The sequence below is a fragment of the Passer montanus genome, unplaced genomic scaffold (assembly GCF_014805655.1).
Source record: "Passer montanus isolate IOZ18808 unplaced genomic scaffold, ASM1480565v1 scaffold130, whole genome shotgun sequence".
NCBI classification, from domain to species: Eukaryota; Metazoa; Chordata; class Aves; order Passeriformes; family Passeridae; genus Passer; species Passer montanus.
Genome location: NW_024359833.1, coordinates 118,465 through 133,310, shown reverse-complemented (window position 1 = coordinate 133,310; position 14,846 = coordinate 118,465). Strand labels below are relative to the sequence as shown.

Sequence of the window (14,846 nt, the reverse complement as noted above, 5' to 3'; positions counted from 1 at the left end):
AACTTGCTCTTCAGAGGGAAAAACCAGAAACTTCATAAAACATGAGAAAGTTACTTCATATCCAAGTTTTAAACACATATCACAGAGCTAAGAAAATTTTCCTACAAATATTTCTACTCTACTTCCTCTAATGAGAAGAACCACAGTTATTCTTCAGAATCCAGAAGGAAAATCATCTGATACACCAAAGCAAGATCTTTAAGGCACAATGGAATCTGGGCAATAGCATTTCTTGTTATTCCTGTACTTTCTATGATAAAGTGGATTTACAATTGAAAATTAGAATGACGAGCATATTATGAGAATAAAAAACACATAACAGCAGCACATGCCAGTAAATTTTAATTACAAGGTAACCAGTGAAAGAAGGATTATGTGTACCTCTTTTGATTTTGTTTTCTTCTCCTTAGGAGGAATTGAGCTCTTGACTGAACTTGCTGCTTGTGCTTGCACAATTTCTCCTTCTTTATTTGGTTTCTGCGAGCGAGATGAAATTACAGACAAATTTGCAAATACAGAAAAGAAGCAGGAAATTTTACCTACTTTAAAATGAAATATTAGGATAACAGTGTCATTTTTTTCCACGCAATAAATGCATGCAGTGGAAAGGAAAGTGTCAATACCTCTGTAAGACTTGTCTTCTCCTCCTGAGCAGAAGCAGCACTGCAGGTGAAGTCAGATGACAGGGCCTCTGCAAGCTCATCATCTGTCATTGGCTTCTGAGCAAGGAATTGCAAACCCAGTTATGAACATGAGAAACTTCAAATATCATCATGGCTCAAGCTCAGTTTACAGCCTGAGTGTGTCCCACAATTACTCACACAGTGACCTCACTGGCACAAGTTCCTGACACAACAAAAAATAAAGGTGCTTGCCCCCACTGGTTGATTCATGTCCCAGATAAGCTTTTATTTTTAGTATGTCAAACTTCCTAACCAGCAAAATTGTGCTGGCTGACAGAAATCTCTGGCCAAGTACAGAAATACAAATAGTCTTTGCTGAAGGCATTACAGAGAGACTCCTGCTTGTGTAGTATTTCTCCCCTTTGTTATTTGTATGCCCAATATTTCTGTAAGCATTTATTTGATTCATTTCAGCTTCAGCATCGTGAAAATTCCTACAGCTTTATTAAAACCATCTGTGCCAAACTCTATTCAGTTTTATCAGTAGCTGGGTTATTTGGAAGTCCACATCCCCCTCCTACTACTTGGAACTTTTGGAGAACAGGCAACATTTGTATTTTCCTAGGAATTCAATGATAACTGGGTTATTTTCACCTGGGTTACTTTCACCTTCCAGTATATAAAAAAAAAAACAAGTCTTACTTCATCTTGCTCATTCGGTTTTGGTGGAACCACGTCTTTGCCAAATCCTTTGCTCTAAAGTGAGAATGAATTTTGTAGTAAATGGAAAGAAGAAATACCCACTATTGCAGAAAACACACATGGAGAATGTACTAATTTTTAACTCACCTTCAACAGTTTAACATACTCTGGAGGGAGACTACCTTCCCGTTTGCCCAATTCTTCCAAGTATTTTGAATATATATCTTCCTGTGAAAATAATGCATACAATGTTTGTGCACCGTTCTTTACTGAAATAAATTTCTGATAGAGTCACCTACAGTGATACCACCAAAAAGAAAATGCAAATATTGACTAGGACACTCTATAGCATCTTTCAGTACCTATTGTCATGCACTTGCTTCCTCATCTGCTTCAACAGTGCTCATCATCCAGCAGAACATTCCCAGATTCCTAATTTAAGCCATTTCACTGTCTCAGACCATAGGATGTATTGCTGAACCTAGATTGCTTTTTAAATATTTATGTATTCCAAAATTTTTGTCATGTTTTACCAACCCACTAAGCTTGTAATCTAATAATTTTTACATGATTCTCCTATTCAGACTCAGAAAGTTATGCATTCTTCACCAAATTCCCAAAACTGTCATTTCTATATTAACAAAACCAACATTAAAATGTAACTGTGCACACTCAGTTTTAACTCTTTACAGATCACAGGTACAAGTCCTGGATCAATGCAGTAATGGGCCACTACAGATGTAATTTAGGGATGAATCTTCTAAGAAATAAGAATATGAAGTGTGAAATACCGTAATTTCCGGGCCAGTGTAAACAGGAGTAGTGGGCACGTCTTCCTCAGGTCCACCAAGGGTATCTATTAGGCTATCAAGTGCTGACTCATCCATACTAGGCTAAAAAAAAATAAGCAAACCATTACAGAGGTTACAAAGGTGTAGACAGGGGGGAAAAAAAACCCTAAAACATCTGGTGAATCTTTAGAATACTCCTAGAAACCAATCTAAAAGCTTTCTTTCAGCAGGATATGTACTTGACAAATTTTTCAGTGAGAATGGTTCTAAACTCAATTCTACAGTGTCATTAACAAGGTATTTTATATTTGTGTCAGTGGATAGACATATATATTCAAATATAACTGAGTTTCAGTGAGAATGGTTCTAAACTCAATTCTACAGTGTCATTAACAAGGTATTTTGTATTTGTGTATCAGTGGCATATATATTCAAATATAACCGAAGATAGGGAGTAACTGATTTTCAGCTTGTATAATTTTAAGCTAGCTTCTGAAGAAGTCCTATTTAGCAAAACAGAAATGACACACCAGTTGTTTTCCACCTCTTCCTGCAGATGGCCCTCCACCATCATACACACATTGAGGATGTAACTTCAGCAGTTACCCATTCATTTCTTTTCCTGAAACCAAAGTATTCAGGGAGAGGAGCACTCTCTGAGACATTATCACAAGGGAACCCTTTGTCTGAGGCTGTGTTTACTAACCTCAGTACTTGATTTGTCAGCAGCAGCAGCAGCCACACTTGCACCAGCTGTGCCTGTTCCAGCAGCTGCACCCGTCACTGTGGACATCTCCTTGGAATTTTGCTGGAGAAGTAAAAGAGAAAAAGTAAGAGACAGTTTATAACAATGTTAATAGAGAGACAAAAAAAAAAAAGTAAAACATCTAATGCTGAGGCTGTGCACAGTGTTTTGGACTCAGCAATTGCCTGGTGCAAATGCACAGCACCCAGATGTTTGGGCAGAGTGAGCTACCACCATAACAGCTCTGTTTCCAGTGAGATTCTGCTGTGGGAAAGAAAGCTTGTTATTTTAAGCACTCTACCTCCTTCCTTTTGTCTGCCAGTGAAAGAAATCTGCAGGGAAGGAAAGACTTTGAGGCCCCTTCCAAGTCTTTTTGGAAAGCTGTCACTTACTTCTGGTAGCTCTCAATGCTCCATTAAACTCCAGCAGCAAAAGGTGCTCAAGCAGGTGGAGTAAAAACTGCTGTAGGCAGGGAGGTGGAGGGACACCACCACCACACAAAAGGCAGATTTCTGCATTACTGACAGTGCCATTTACTGCCAAAAACTGTGTTGTAGCAGAGCTGCAGAGCTGTTACGTGTTGCCCCGGCCTTGCCACCAGACACATGCACACCAGCAGAAAAAACATCCACATTCTGATGCCATTTACCATTTACCCTGTGGAAATCACCCCTCCCCAACTTTTTCTTCCCCCAGCCTTCCTCACTTTAGTTTTTTTCAGAGCCTTCCATTCAGGGCTGACCTGCTACATTTGGAGCCAACTCTGCAGTGAGGGGCAAGGGGAGAGCCTGGCAAAGAACCAGTGACAGCTGTGAAACTACAAGGAACTCAGGAAAAAAAACTGAGAAAAAACAGAAGAGCCCCAAGCACACAGAAACGGGCCTAAAACTGTGATGTTCTTACTGTTATTTGCTTGGCCAAGAGCTTAACTACATTGTGATTTTTGGGGGCCCAGAAGTCTCACTTGACAATACTCAGCTAAACAATCCATGTTTATATGGATTCCTAACACTCCCTCAATAAAATAATAAAAGTTAGCTGGAGTAATAAAAACTGGTTGTGTTTCTACGATACCTTTGGTGTCTCTGTGGATGTTGCTGGTGGAGGCTGGCCAGCCTGAGTTGTAGTTACTTTTCCTGTGTTATTTGGTTTAGAAGCTGTTGTCACAGTAGGTGTGGTTTGGTTTTTTCCCTGTGTAGAGATAAACCATTATCACTAGATAAGGAGAGCAGGCTTTTTGTTTTTTCAAATAATTTTTTAAGTGAAAGACAGAGGTAAAGTACCAGAAGAAACCCTTATTAAAAGTAAAGTAAAATATCAGAAGAAACCCTCATTAAAAAATTCAAAGAGCGAGAGAGAAAGAGAGAGAGAGGTAGAAATTATACTACTTACATCACTGGGTTCCTTTTGCTTCTCTTCAGACAGCTGTTTATTTTGAGAGTCTGTTGGCTGTCATAAAATAAAATATTGAGATAATTTACCATTTCTACCACTCAGTGCTACAGAACATGATCCAAGCCAGTCCAAACAAGCACAAGACAGATCTAAAGATGGTTAAGAGGACACTTCTTGGGCTGTTCTGAAGTTTATGCCCAGATATGTCACTGGTCACACACCAGTTTCATGTGACACAGAAACAGCCAGGAGTTCAGCCTCTTTTTTCAAAGTTAGTAAAAGACCAAAGTGCAGCAGCTCTGCAAAGGTGAAAGGTAGATATTTACCTTGTTTGACTGGGTGTTTTTTTCAGTTCCTGCTGTGGTTGTCGGCGCAGACTGAAATATAAACAACATTTATGCAGCAATTAATATGCATGGTTATTTGCAGAGGATCAGATTATGTAAAGGAGAATATCAGACAGGCTCACACTTGTCAGTACACATGCTAACTACTACACACTAATCTTGCAGTTCATAACATCCTAACACGGGCTACCAGTGATTTAAGAGCACTCAAATATGTGCAAACATCCACACACAAACACACTCATTCCTCACATGGGGGACTGACAGGGAAAGATGTTAAAATATAGTAACCAGTTAGATACCAAACCCAACTTGCCACTAGCAATTTCTGAAATAGCCTCAAATATTATTTGGATTATGTGGATTGAATGGATTATTTTTCACTAATTTATCAATAAAATAATTATAATTGCAAAGTAAGTAATTATAAAAATACATGTAGGCATGATGGAAAAGGCATTAACTACTTAGATTCAATGGCACATACACAGGCTGGGACATGTTCAGTTAATACCCTTATACTACACAGCAGAAATTTGTATTTTTTCTTTCCTCTGTAACCTCCTAATGTTCTTATTTTACAACAGAGCTGGACAACCTGGCTAGGATAATCTTACACGACTGCATTTCCAGGGTTTACACCTGAGAACCTTCTGCAGCCATGCCACAAAAGCAATTCCTGTGATTCATCCAGTCAAAGTACAGTAAGCAATAAATTCACAACAGTAAGAGCTGAAAATGAAAAATTGTGGAATTGTTGAGAAGAGAGAAACCCAGCCTCCTCACCATGTTTTTCTTCCTATTTCTTCTTGCTGGTTCACTATGAGCAGCACAGAAAGAGCCTTTCATCTGCCAAACATTCACTACCACTTAGAATCACCCAGCTTCCGTTTTCTGGCTGACCACACAGAGAAATTTGCTAAGTTTGTTTACATTTTGTTACGCAAGTATTCACACCCCCACACTGAACTGCAGACACTTGGCTGGGAAATCCTGAGCACACATTAAACGCAGATGCCTGGGCATAATCCTGGCAGAGGTGTTGGAAGCTTTGAGGGACACACCTCCACGCACAAATGGGGAGATAGTGATGGAGAGTGAGAAGCAAAAATTCTCAAAGTGAGGAAAAGATATTAAAAATAAATGTTTCACTTAAGGTCGCAGATTCCCACCTTCTCCCCAAATTCCCTGCTTTGTATTTTGTCTTGATGCCTAAAACCTGATTAAAGCACAGTATCTCTCAGGTTCAGTCATGCTTTATATACTCTCACTTGTGTGTCCTTGTTACTTGACTACTGCTAACTCAAAGACACACATCCCTGTTTGTACCTGTACACAAAATAATCCTGTAATGAGAGGATAATCCAAGATTTTCCTAGTTTATAAAACAAATTAAGATTGGGTGTGTTTCTGTTACATCTGTAGCAAATAGTCAATCTGACATGAGGTGTCCTTCAGCAGCAAGATGCAAAAAATATAACAGAAGTGCAGAGACGAAGTACAAAAAATACAGAGTTTGACTCTGGGACTACTGCTTGCTCAGGATTCTAAGCACCCTGCTGTTACAGTACAAATTCAGGTTTTTCTTATCTGCCTTTCAGAAGAAAACTAAGCACGCCTTATTTTTGCAGGACCATAAAATACATGTACTTGCACTTCTGCCCACACCCAGCAACACCTGTACAGAGCATTGAATACAAATTCTCAACTTGCCAAACCAGTTATGAACAACTGTAAGTCTTCTTTTTATACTGTAAATATTATTTTACTGATTATATGCACCTTCTGTGTGAGACATGCATCACTCACTATCCTTTTCTATAATGTTTAAAATATGAGGAATTACCCATACTATAAATTTATGATTGGTGATGCTGAAGAATAAATAGACCTATATGGGCAAGGATTTGATTCAAGTCTTGCACACAAAAGCTGAGGCCACAACAAAACACATTATTACAAACACCTGCTCACACACAGAGACACATCTATTTAGATACACTTTTAGCAATTATAAGGTTCAAATCTAATTTAAAAAAAATCAAACATAAAAACCAGGTAATCAAACCAACAATTTTTGTATGAGACTATCCATTCAGAGGAATTGTTCAGCCATCCTTTACACAGAGCCAGCTGTGAGCAGCCACAGACTGAAGCCATGGCATCAGCTGATGGAGTGCACTGAATTTCTGTGGAGAAAACTGCCCACCTAAGCCCAGGCTTTGCCCACAGAACAAGAAATTCCACATTCCTTCCTCCGCCACAGTGAACTCAGGGCTTTCTCGGAGAGGCACAGCCCTGAGGGTTCACTGGGGGCAAAGGATGCACACACAGAGAACTGGAGGTTAAGGAGGGGTCCAGAGCATGTTTAAGAGCAGTGGCACACTAGAGAGACTTCAGGAAGGACAGAGGAGGTGTGGTTATAGCAGGCAGCTGGGAAAGATTTGTTAATTTGCAAGAAATTTAGGACTAGAAATTGAAGTGACTCAGCAACCTTAGTTCTACTCAAAGAAGTCTGCTGTCAAAAATGCAAATAACTTGTTTAATCCAGCAGGAGAAAGACATTAATAATGCAACAGACATTAAAAGAAAACATTAATTATGTTACACATGCAAATGCAGGCCACTGTTTCAAAGGGATTTGTGTTTACCAGTCTTACAGTGCTGAAGCATGCCTCTGCTACTCTATTTTTGGCTCATTTACCACATTCTTCTGAGAGTTGTTTTAAATTTCAAGTAGGGAAAGACCATAGCTGTCTGGGTTAGACCATATGGAGAACCACAGCACTAATGAACATGACACAAATGAGTTTGCCCACAAACACAACAGGGAGGAGAAACCAGATGCTGGCAGATGCCTTCATTTGTGAGTAATGATGATGGTGCACAAATGGAAGACTTGTTTAATTGCCATTCAGCTCTTAGACGTACGTGTGCACGGAGGAAAAGGGTTTCAAAAGGCTGAGTGGAATGTAGTGGCTAAGTCCAAATGCAGAGATGGGCGTGCAGGCCAGAATGAGCAGAGGCAAGAGTGAAAGATTACCACAAAGAAACTTCCAATTTGATAAATGGGGGAAAAAAAAAAACACCACTGTGAAGGTAACCTCAGCTCTGACTGTGCCAACAGGCTGTAGGTGCCCAAAAGGTGCCTGGCAGGGCCTCCAGCAGTGCCATTTACCTGCAGGGCTGGCTCTGGGGCCTCACCCCTCCACGCACCCCTTTTCTGGCATTTACATGAGGTGCAGGCAGCCCGAGCCTTTACCACCACACAAGTCCCTGCTGGCCTGCTGTGGCATCCAGCTTTTGTTGGTTTTGCTGTTATGGCTGCGGAAAATGAGAAGGGCTGGGGGGGTAGAACCATTAATCATCTGTTGAAACAACACAGGTAACTCCTGCTGGGCGAGGTGAGGACGATGAGTCTCCCCTGGCCAGCAAAGGGCAGCACTGATGACACAGCCCTGACACTGAGGAAGCCCCAGTCATAAAACAAGACAGAACAAGCGTGAAGGGCAAAGGCAGGGGAGCTGTCAGACAGGGAGACACAGGAGATTAACCAGAAGATGCAACTGTACGTACGGAGAAAGCTGAAGCTCACCCTGGACTTGTTGAGTGTGTGAAAAATCATCACCAGTTAAATAATTCTGCAGTTTCACTGGGGGGAGCTATGCGCATGTCACAAAACTGACAGAGCTAAAATTTAACATTGCAATTTATTTTCTTTTTATTGCCGTTGTAAAAACCTCTGCTTGCTTTGAATAGCACTTTTTTAGATTTTTTTTTTTCCTTCTTTTGCAAAGGAAACTAAGCTACGATAAGAAATATGGGTAAAGTTATTCAGTATCAAAGTGTTAAAAACTAAATTCCATGGCTTCATACATGGGCCCTGCAAGCATGATTTCCTTCTGAAATTCTTACCCTAGTTTCAGATGGCTTCATAATTTGTGGTTTTGATGCATCCACAGAAGGAGACTGCTTCTAAGAGAAAAAAAAAACAACTTTACTTTTGTAATAAATACTTGTATTAAGCAAGCATAAAGAATCTGAATTCACTTGTTATCAGATGAAAATGAAGAATAAATTATTTCTGACAATTAGAGTTATTTTTTGAGATCTTTAGCCCAGCCTGTATTTCCACAATACATATAGAACTTTGACAGAGGCCCACAGACCTTCTTTAGACATTATATTTTCTCCTCTGACATGCACTGACAGCAAATTTTCCATCAAGTACCAAGACAAACTCAAAGCCTGCTCTCACACTGAAGCACATATACTTATTTTGCAGGATTCGCCCATGCTACTTTTTAAATTTCTTAAACAAAAATTGTGCCTTTGGATTTACTGGTTTGTTACAAAAAATACTGAGTACTGAAGTATCAAACTTAGATATGTCAAGACAAAAAGGAGTAGTTAATATGTGAATAACACAAGTCCCCCTCAGTGTTCCTATGTATCATCTGACCTTGGAACTCTACAGAAGATATGGTCTCTTCTCCTGGCTTCAGGGATGTCAATCCAAAAAAAAACAAGGTGTGTTGCTGTTGTGGCTGTATCAAACTTCAAAGCCCAGAACATTCCAGCTGTCTCATCAATACTTTATAAAGAAGTAAGACTACTCCTCTATTCCTGCTTCATGCTCCTCTGCTTAAAGGTGTATTTTGTATTTTTGCAAATGCTCAAAGCTGTATTCTATGATTCTGTGATTTGCCATCTCTGTCACAGTAACACATTCTTAGGTCACATTTAAGTTTACTGCACAATTTATAATTTTTTTTTTTTTTTTTACTTCTTCTCCTCTCCATCCATTTTTTTTACATTGCCTCTGTTTACCACGCTACTTGGAGTATGAAAACACACACACACACGTTTGAATGAGCAGAAACCATATTACTACTCTAGACCCCAGGGTGGCTTCTTACTTCCACATGGAAAAAAATTTAATTTCCTTAACTTTTTGCACCACAAGGATTTCCCAGCAATAAGAGGAAAGCTGTACAGAATTTAAAATGCACACTGTGATGACAACAGCATGGTCTCCCCACCAGCTTAGCTGATGTCTCACACATCTCAGTGAGAGGTTTGATTATTCCAAATATATATTATAGAGAATCTGCAGTTGTCACACTGCAGAAAAGTAAACAAATAATTCCTGCTTCCATATACCTACAGGTTGACTACTTAATATGTGGGAGTTTTTGCATGGGTGGAGACACACACAGGAATGTAAAGAGCCTCCTACATCACAGCAGAAAAATAAAGTTTTTAATAACCTTTTAACCTATTTCCACTACGACCATCAGCTATTTTTTCTTAATTTGCTCTTCAACAGTTTTCCTCTCCTTTTCTTTCCTCAGCAAGAAATTAATCTGAATTCCTTCTGCATGACTAACAAGTAGGTATCTGTTCTACACCTTAGAATTAGTCACCATAGTCCCTGTCTGTTTAATAATGAAAACATTCATCTGAGCCCTTCTCCCTTCCAGCCCTCAGAAAACTCCTACCAAGCCACTGTCTCAAAATGCACGGAAAAATTCTTTTTTTCCCCAGCAGAGCAGCACCACCACAACCTGCAGGGATGAGTGAAAACTTCCCAAAACCCCAGCTGCTCCTTCCTGCCCTGCCCAGCTGGAGGGCAGTGACCAGCAGAAGCCAAGGGGTGAAGAATGGAGGAGGAGGAGCCCTCTGAAAATAAAAAAAAAACAGCTCGATGCTGACCAGGGGCTGTGGAGGACACCAGGCCATCCTTCCTGGGGACACTCAGGGGAACAAAGCCCCGAGGATCCAGAGAAAAGCAGGACAGGTGGGAAGAGCACAGGAGCGCCGCGCTTCACTTCCTGCTCAAGTCCCACAATAAAGGCCCACCATTTTCCACTCTCTCCCCAAAAAAGAGCCACTCCAGGGAAGAAGCAGGGCCCTTGTTGTGCCAGCCCCTCAGCCAGGGGGGTCTGCAGCCAGGCTGACAACGCCAAGAGGCTGCTGAGCTCCAAGCCCTTTGTCTGGGGTGGTCACCTTGTCACCGCCAGCCTGGCTCAGGGATCAATCAGCCTCTTACCTCACGCTGCTCTGTCCCCAGGACCCTGCTCTGCCGCCAGCTGTGCCCAGATGTTTCGGCCACAGCTCCACAGAGGGACTGCAGAAGGCGTGAAGCAACATCGTGTGTCAGGCGTGGAGGTAAATAGTGAAGCGCTGCCTGGCAACCTGGCAACAAAACCCTCCTGACGCAGGAGGAGGCTTTTGCCATGTGGCTGTGGCACACCCTGCCCACAGCCCAGGCTGGACAGCCCCAGCAGGAAGGCTGGGGTGTCACACAGTGAGGGTTTAGCCGGGAGGCTGGGGCAGGGAACGTCAGGAGATGCTGCAAGAGGGAGAGTGGGGTGCCCTCTGAGCTGTCAGGGATCCCTGGAGGGGAGAACCAGCACAGCCACTGCTGGTTCCTCTCCTCCTGCAGCTGCCCCCGCTGTGGGATCTGCCTGAAAGTGGGTTCTGGAGGGTGCTGTGCCAGCCCTGGTGCCCTGCGAGTGAGGGGCAGGAGGGATCCCAGCCTGGGGCACGGCTAACACACAGCTCTTGTGTCAGCTGGGAGGCAAATCCACAGCATGGATCCACCTAACACCGCCACAGCAGGACTCAGCACACAGGGAAGAGGTCACAGGACAGCACTGATTAGGCAAAGGCTCATTAATTACCCCACCCTGCCAGCAGAGCTGCTGGGTGACCTGCGGTGTGGGGTAACACCAGTCTTTGCACCAGAGCTGACCAAAGGACCTCAGGTTCTCCTGAGTTAGAGGATGGCTTTCCAGGAAGGGCTGATGAGGAGATCTGGGATCCAATTTGATGGAGTTAAGAGAAGGAATACCCTTGGAAACCCATTTGTCAAGTTAGCAGGGCAGTATTCGTGCTGGTTGAAAGAGAACTGTCACAGAAGCCAAGCAGTGGGTAAGCAAAACAAAACAATCAGAAATTGGTTATCCGGTCTCACTGTGAGTTCTACAGAAATCTGCATGAAAAATGGAAAGTGTTACAGGGGAAGAAGAAAATAATAGTGACAACAGCAAAATAAAAAATTTCAACAGCTCAGAGAACTGCCCTCTGAAAAAATAAAACAGGCAAATAAATCCATGAGTGCTCTCAGTTTCACAGACTTAAAGATCATTGAAACTACACCGAGTGCAGTGGGAACTAACATCAACTAAAATTATAAATTCTGGAAATTCATGAGGAAGATTCATCAGGCTGAGGAAGGTCATTGCCCAACCTCAGAAAAGAGCACAAAGCACCAGGTGGGTCTCTTCAAAACCAGAAGAGATGCTGCAAACATTTAGCAAGCAACCCATACAGAAATGCTGAGATGACAACAAGAAGATAAATAAGAATAAAGAAGAATAAAGAAGAATAAAGCAACAAACCTCCAGAGGAGGACACACTGCCAGTGCAACTTTTCACTTTGCTTGAGGTGACATTTTCTCGAATAAAATGGGGAAATTGGTCTGTAACACTGAGTTACAATCTTGCTTTCAGAATAAAGCAGCGCTCCTGATCTCTGACACTGGTTGGTAGGCTGAAGGCAGCAGCACAGAAATCCAAAACAACACCAAACCCTTCTAGACAGGCAGCAATACTGACAAAAACATGCAAAGGCCATAATGTCACAGAGTGAGATTCTCCTACCAAAACCAAACAAGGGAAGAGGAATCTGGGAAAAAGTAATCTGTTGCTGTGACAACGTAAATATAAATGTAAAATGTAACTTCCAGCCTCTTTGGCTTAAGGTTCTCTAGGTCAAGTACTAGCACAATTTTTGCCATCACACTGCATCAGAGAGGAATATTTTAAGATACGAGGACAGGTTTAGGGGGGAAAATTAAGAAAAATTATGTATGAAGGAATTAGTGGCAGGGAAAGGTGAGTCAGGACCTGATGCTTTGTACTCTGGCCAGGGCCCCAAGAAAATGGGAAGCAAAGAAGTGACTTAGCCTTTAATAAATAAAAAAAAATCTTTCAGGTCTGTGCTCAAAGATCTTCCTTCCGGAGAGAAGACCCACTCTGAGGCAAAGGCTGCCTGCATAAATCAGGCACCTCCAGCTCTAGCAGCCTTTGGGGGAGCTTGTACAAACATTTTTAGAGTGATCTAGCCGAACTGAGTCTAGAACAGAGGACTGAAGAGCTCCTGTGGGATAACACCCTTTTGGTATGACTGAGCTGGGACTGCTTCCCTATGATTCCACAATTACTAACTCACAGGGTGTGTAATGCAAGGGAAAACCTAATCTACCTGACTGTGAGTGGCTGCTTCTCTCCTATGAATGGCCCTAATTCTGAGCTTTAATTAATGGCGCTTGTAAGATGTGGGCAGCAAAAGCTCTTCAGGGAACCACTGTGAAAAATAATGGGTTATTTCGCTCAAGTGTGAAATACCACTTGAGCTGTTAAGAGGTTAAACCTCTCACTTGCTTTGATGGTGTGTGTGCAGCCCTCCCATCCCTGGACACACACACACACAGAGGCAGAAGGTGGGGCAGGGACAGCACCAAGGGGGTGTGCGTGTGTTCACATGTACAAATAAATACATAAATCTATAAACATTTAAAGCTGCACGGCGTGCCAGACGTGCAGTGACTTAAAATGGGAGAAAAGATTAAGCATTAACTCTTTAAATATCTTTTATTGCTACGGTGTCTATAAAAGCTGAGTTAAAATATTACAACTTTGAGTGCCTCCTGTGTTATTTTCCATCCCAAGTAATTTTGGAAATATTCTACTATTTTGCAACTGCTGCTCTTATATGCAGCTCTGATATTATATTTCTAAGAAAAACAACAGATTTTTGAGGGAGAGACCAAAAATACCCACAACAACCAAGAAAACAATATTGTTCTCAAGATTTCAAGCAGTCAGTAAATTCTGTGGAGGCTCAATACTAAGAACCCAATGAAATGGAAGAGCAGGATGCAGGTTTCTAGTTAGCACCTGTGTATTACTCAGACACTGGTGTAGCTGTCTGAGATGCTTCCTTGTGCTTTTAGCATTCATAAATTCAGCTGGTGTGAATACAACCGAAAAACATCTACAATCTATTACTATCATTATAGTTCAAATTTCTGCAGCTACTATCGTGAAAAAGAATAACCCTAAAATTTCATTATTCTGCCATTTTCTCACCACTCAGGACAAGCATTTGCAACAATTATTAATCTACACCCAGAAGCAATATCAACCACCATTTAGAGAAGGTAAAAGACACAGAGGAAATACAGCCATTTCCTCATGAAACAAAAACATGACAATTTTTTAAAGGAACTGGTTTGAACCAGGAGACTGAGGTGCTGGTTAGCCTTTAAAGACTCTTTTACGGCCTCAAGTGCTGCTAAACTTATTGATGCTCATGGAATATTGAGACAGACAACTTCCACTACACAGATTCACTGGTTTCTTCCTCTTTGAATTTAGAATAAAATTTCTGCCATTCTGACACAGATATGAAACTCTTCAATACTTCTCTACTGAATTTCATGCATCGGCTAAAGCTGGTTAACCACGTTACTCAAATTCAATTCAACAGGTTTTCAAGCAGTGTTTTCAGAGGCAACCTACTTGCACTTGAATTTGGCTATACTAAATGAAATGTTAACAAGCAAATCAGTGAGTAAGAACCAGTATTATATTTACCACAGCGTAGAACAAGGCTTCACACCTCCTAGAAACTGCCAAACCACCTTTAGCTGAGATGTCTGTCTTACAACATCTGGATTGCAGTGACCTAATTCGAGGTTTAATATTTGCATGTTTGTTTTGTCTTCATTTTAGCAACTGTTAAGATTCTGGAACAGCTTTATGCTGGAACAAAGCACAGCTGAGGCCAGTGAATGACAATTCACTTTAAGTAATTTTTGTAGTATTTCACTTTTCCTTTAATTTCCAACACCTCAGTCTATGCTCACTTATATGCAGGAAGTTAGGGCTTTAACAAAATTTTTTAAGTATCCCACACCTGGTGGCAAGAAACACTGTGCCTGTTTGCTTCTCCTGGAAGCAGAGGGAAAGCTGGTCACAGGTCATGCACAATATTTACACAGCAAGAATTTACAAACTCACAGTTCAATTTGTGGCCATGAGGAATCACTTAGATTCCAGCATGCGGCTTGGCCTACTGCTTTAAAGACTTCACTATATACAAAGTCAATTTCTATTTAATGCTCTTCCATGATATTGGAAGTGACCTGGAAAAAGAGTCAGTAAGTTCCAA

At 41.4% G+C, this 14,846-nt stretch overlaps 1 protein-coding gene across 3 annotated transcripts in view; it reads right to left on the bottom strand.

Moving 5' to 3' along the window:
* The window catches only part of CAST (calpastatin), a 50,122-nt gene that overhangs the window by 14,018 nt on the left and 21,258 nt on the right, over positions 1-14,846 (bottom strand). For 2 of the 3 annotated variants that reach the window (XM_039699182.1, XM_039699183.1), the window contains exons 4-13: positions 8,519-8,578; positions 4,583-4,633; positions 4,254-4,310; positions 3,936-4,052; positions 2,823-2,924; positions 2,117-2,218; positions 1,473-1,553; positions 1,326-1,379; positions 624-719; positions 382-477 (exon numbers count right to left, since the gene is read on the bottom strand). In XM_039699182.1, coding sequence (XP_039555116.1) covers positions 382-477; positions 624-719; positions 1,326-1,379; positions 1,473-1,553; positions 2,117-2,218; positions 2,823-2,924; positions 3,936-4,052; positions 4,254-4,310; positions 4,583-4,633; positions 8,519-8,578 — 816 coding nt within the window. The remainder of the gene's footprint in view (positions 1-381; positions 478-623; positions 720-1,325; positions 1,380-1,472; positions 1,554-2,116; positions 2,219-2,822; positions 2,925-3,935; positions 4,053-4,253; positions 4,311-4,582; positions 4,634-8,518; positions 8,579-14,846) is intronic. The other variant, XM_039699181.1, reaches the window with a different exon arrangement.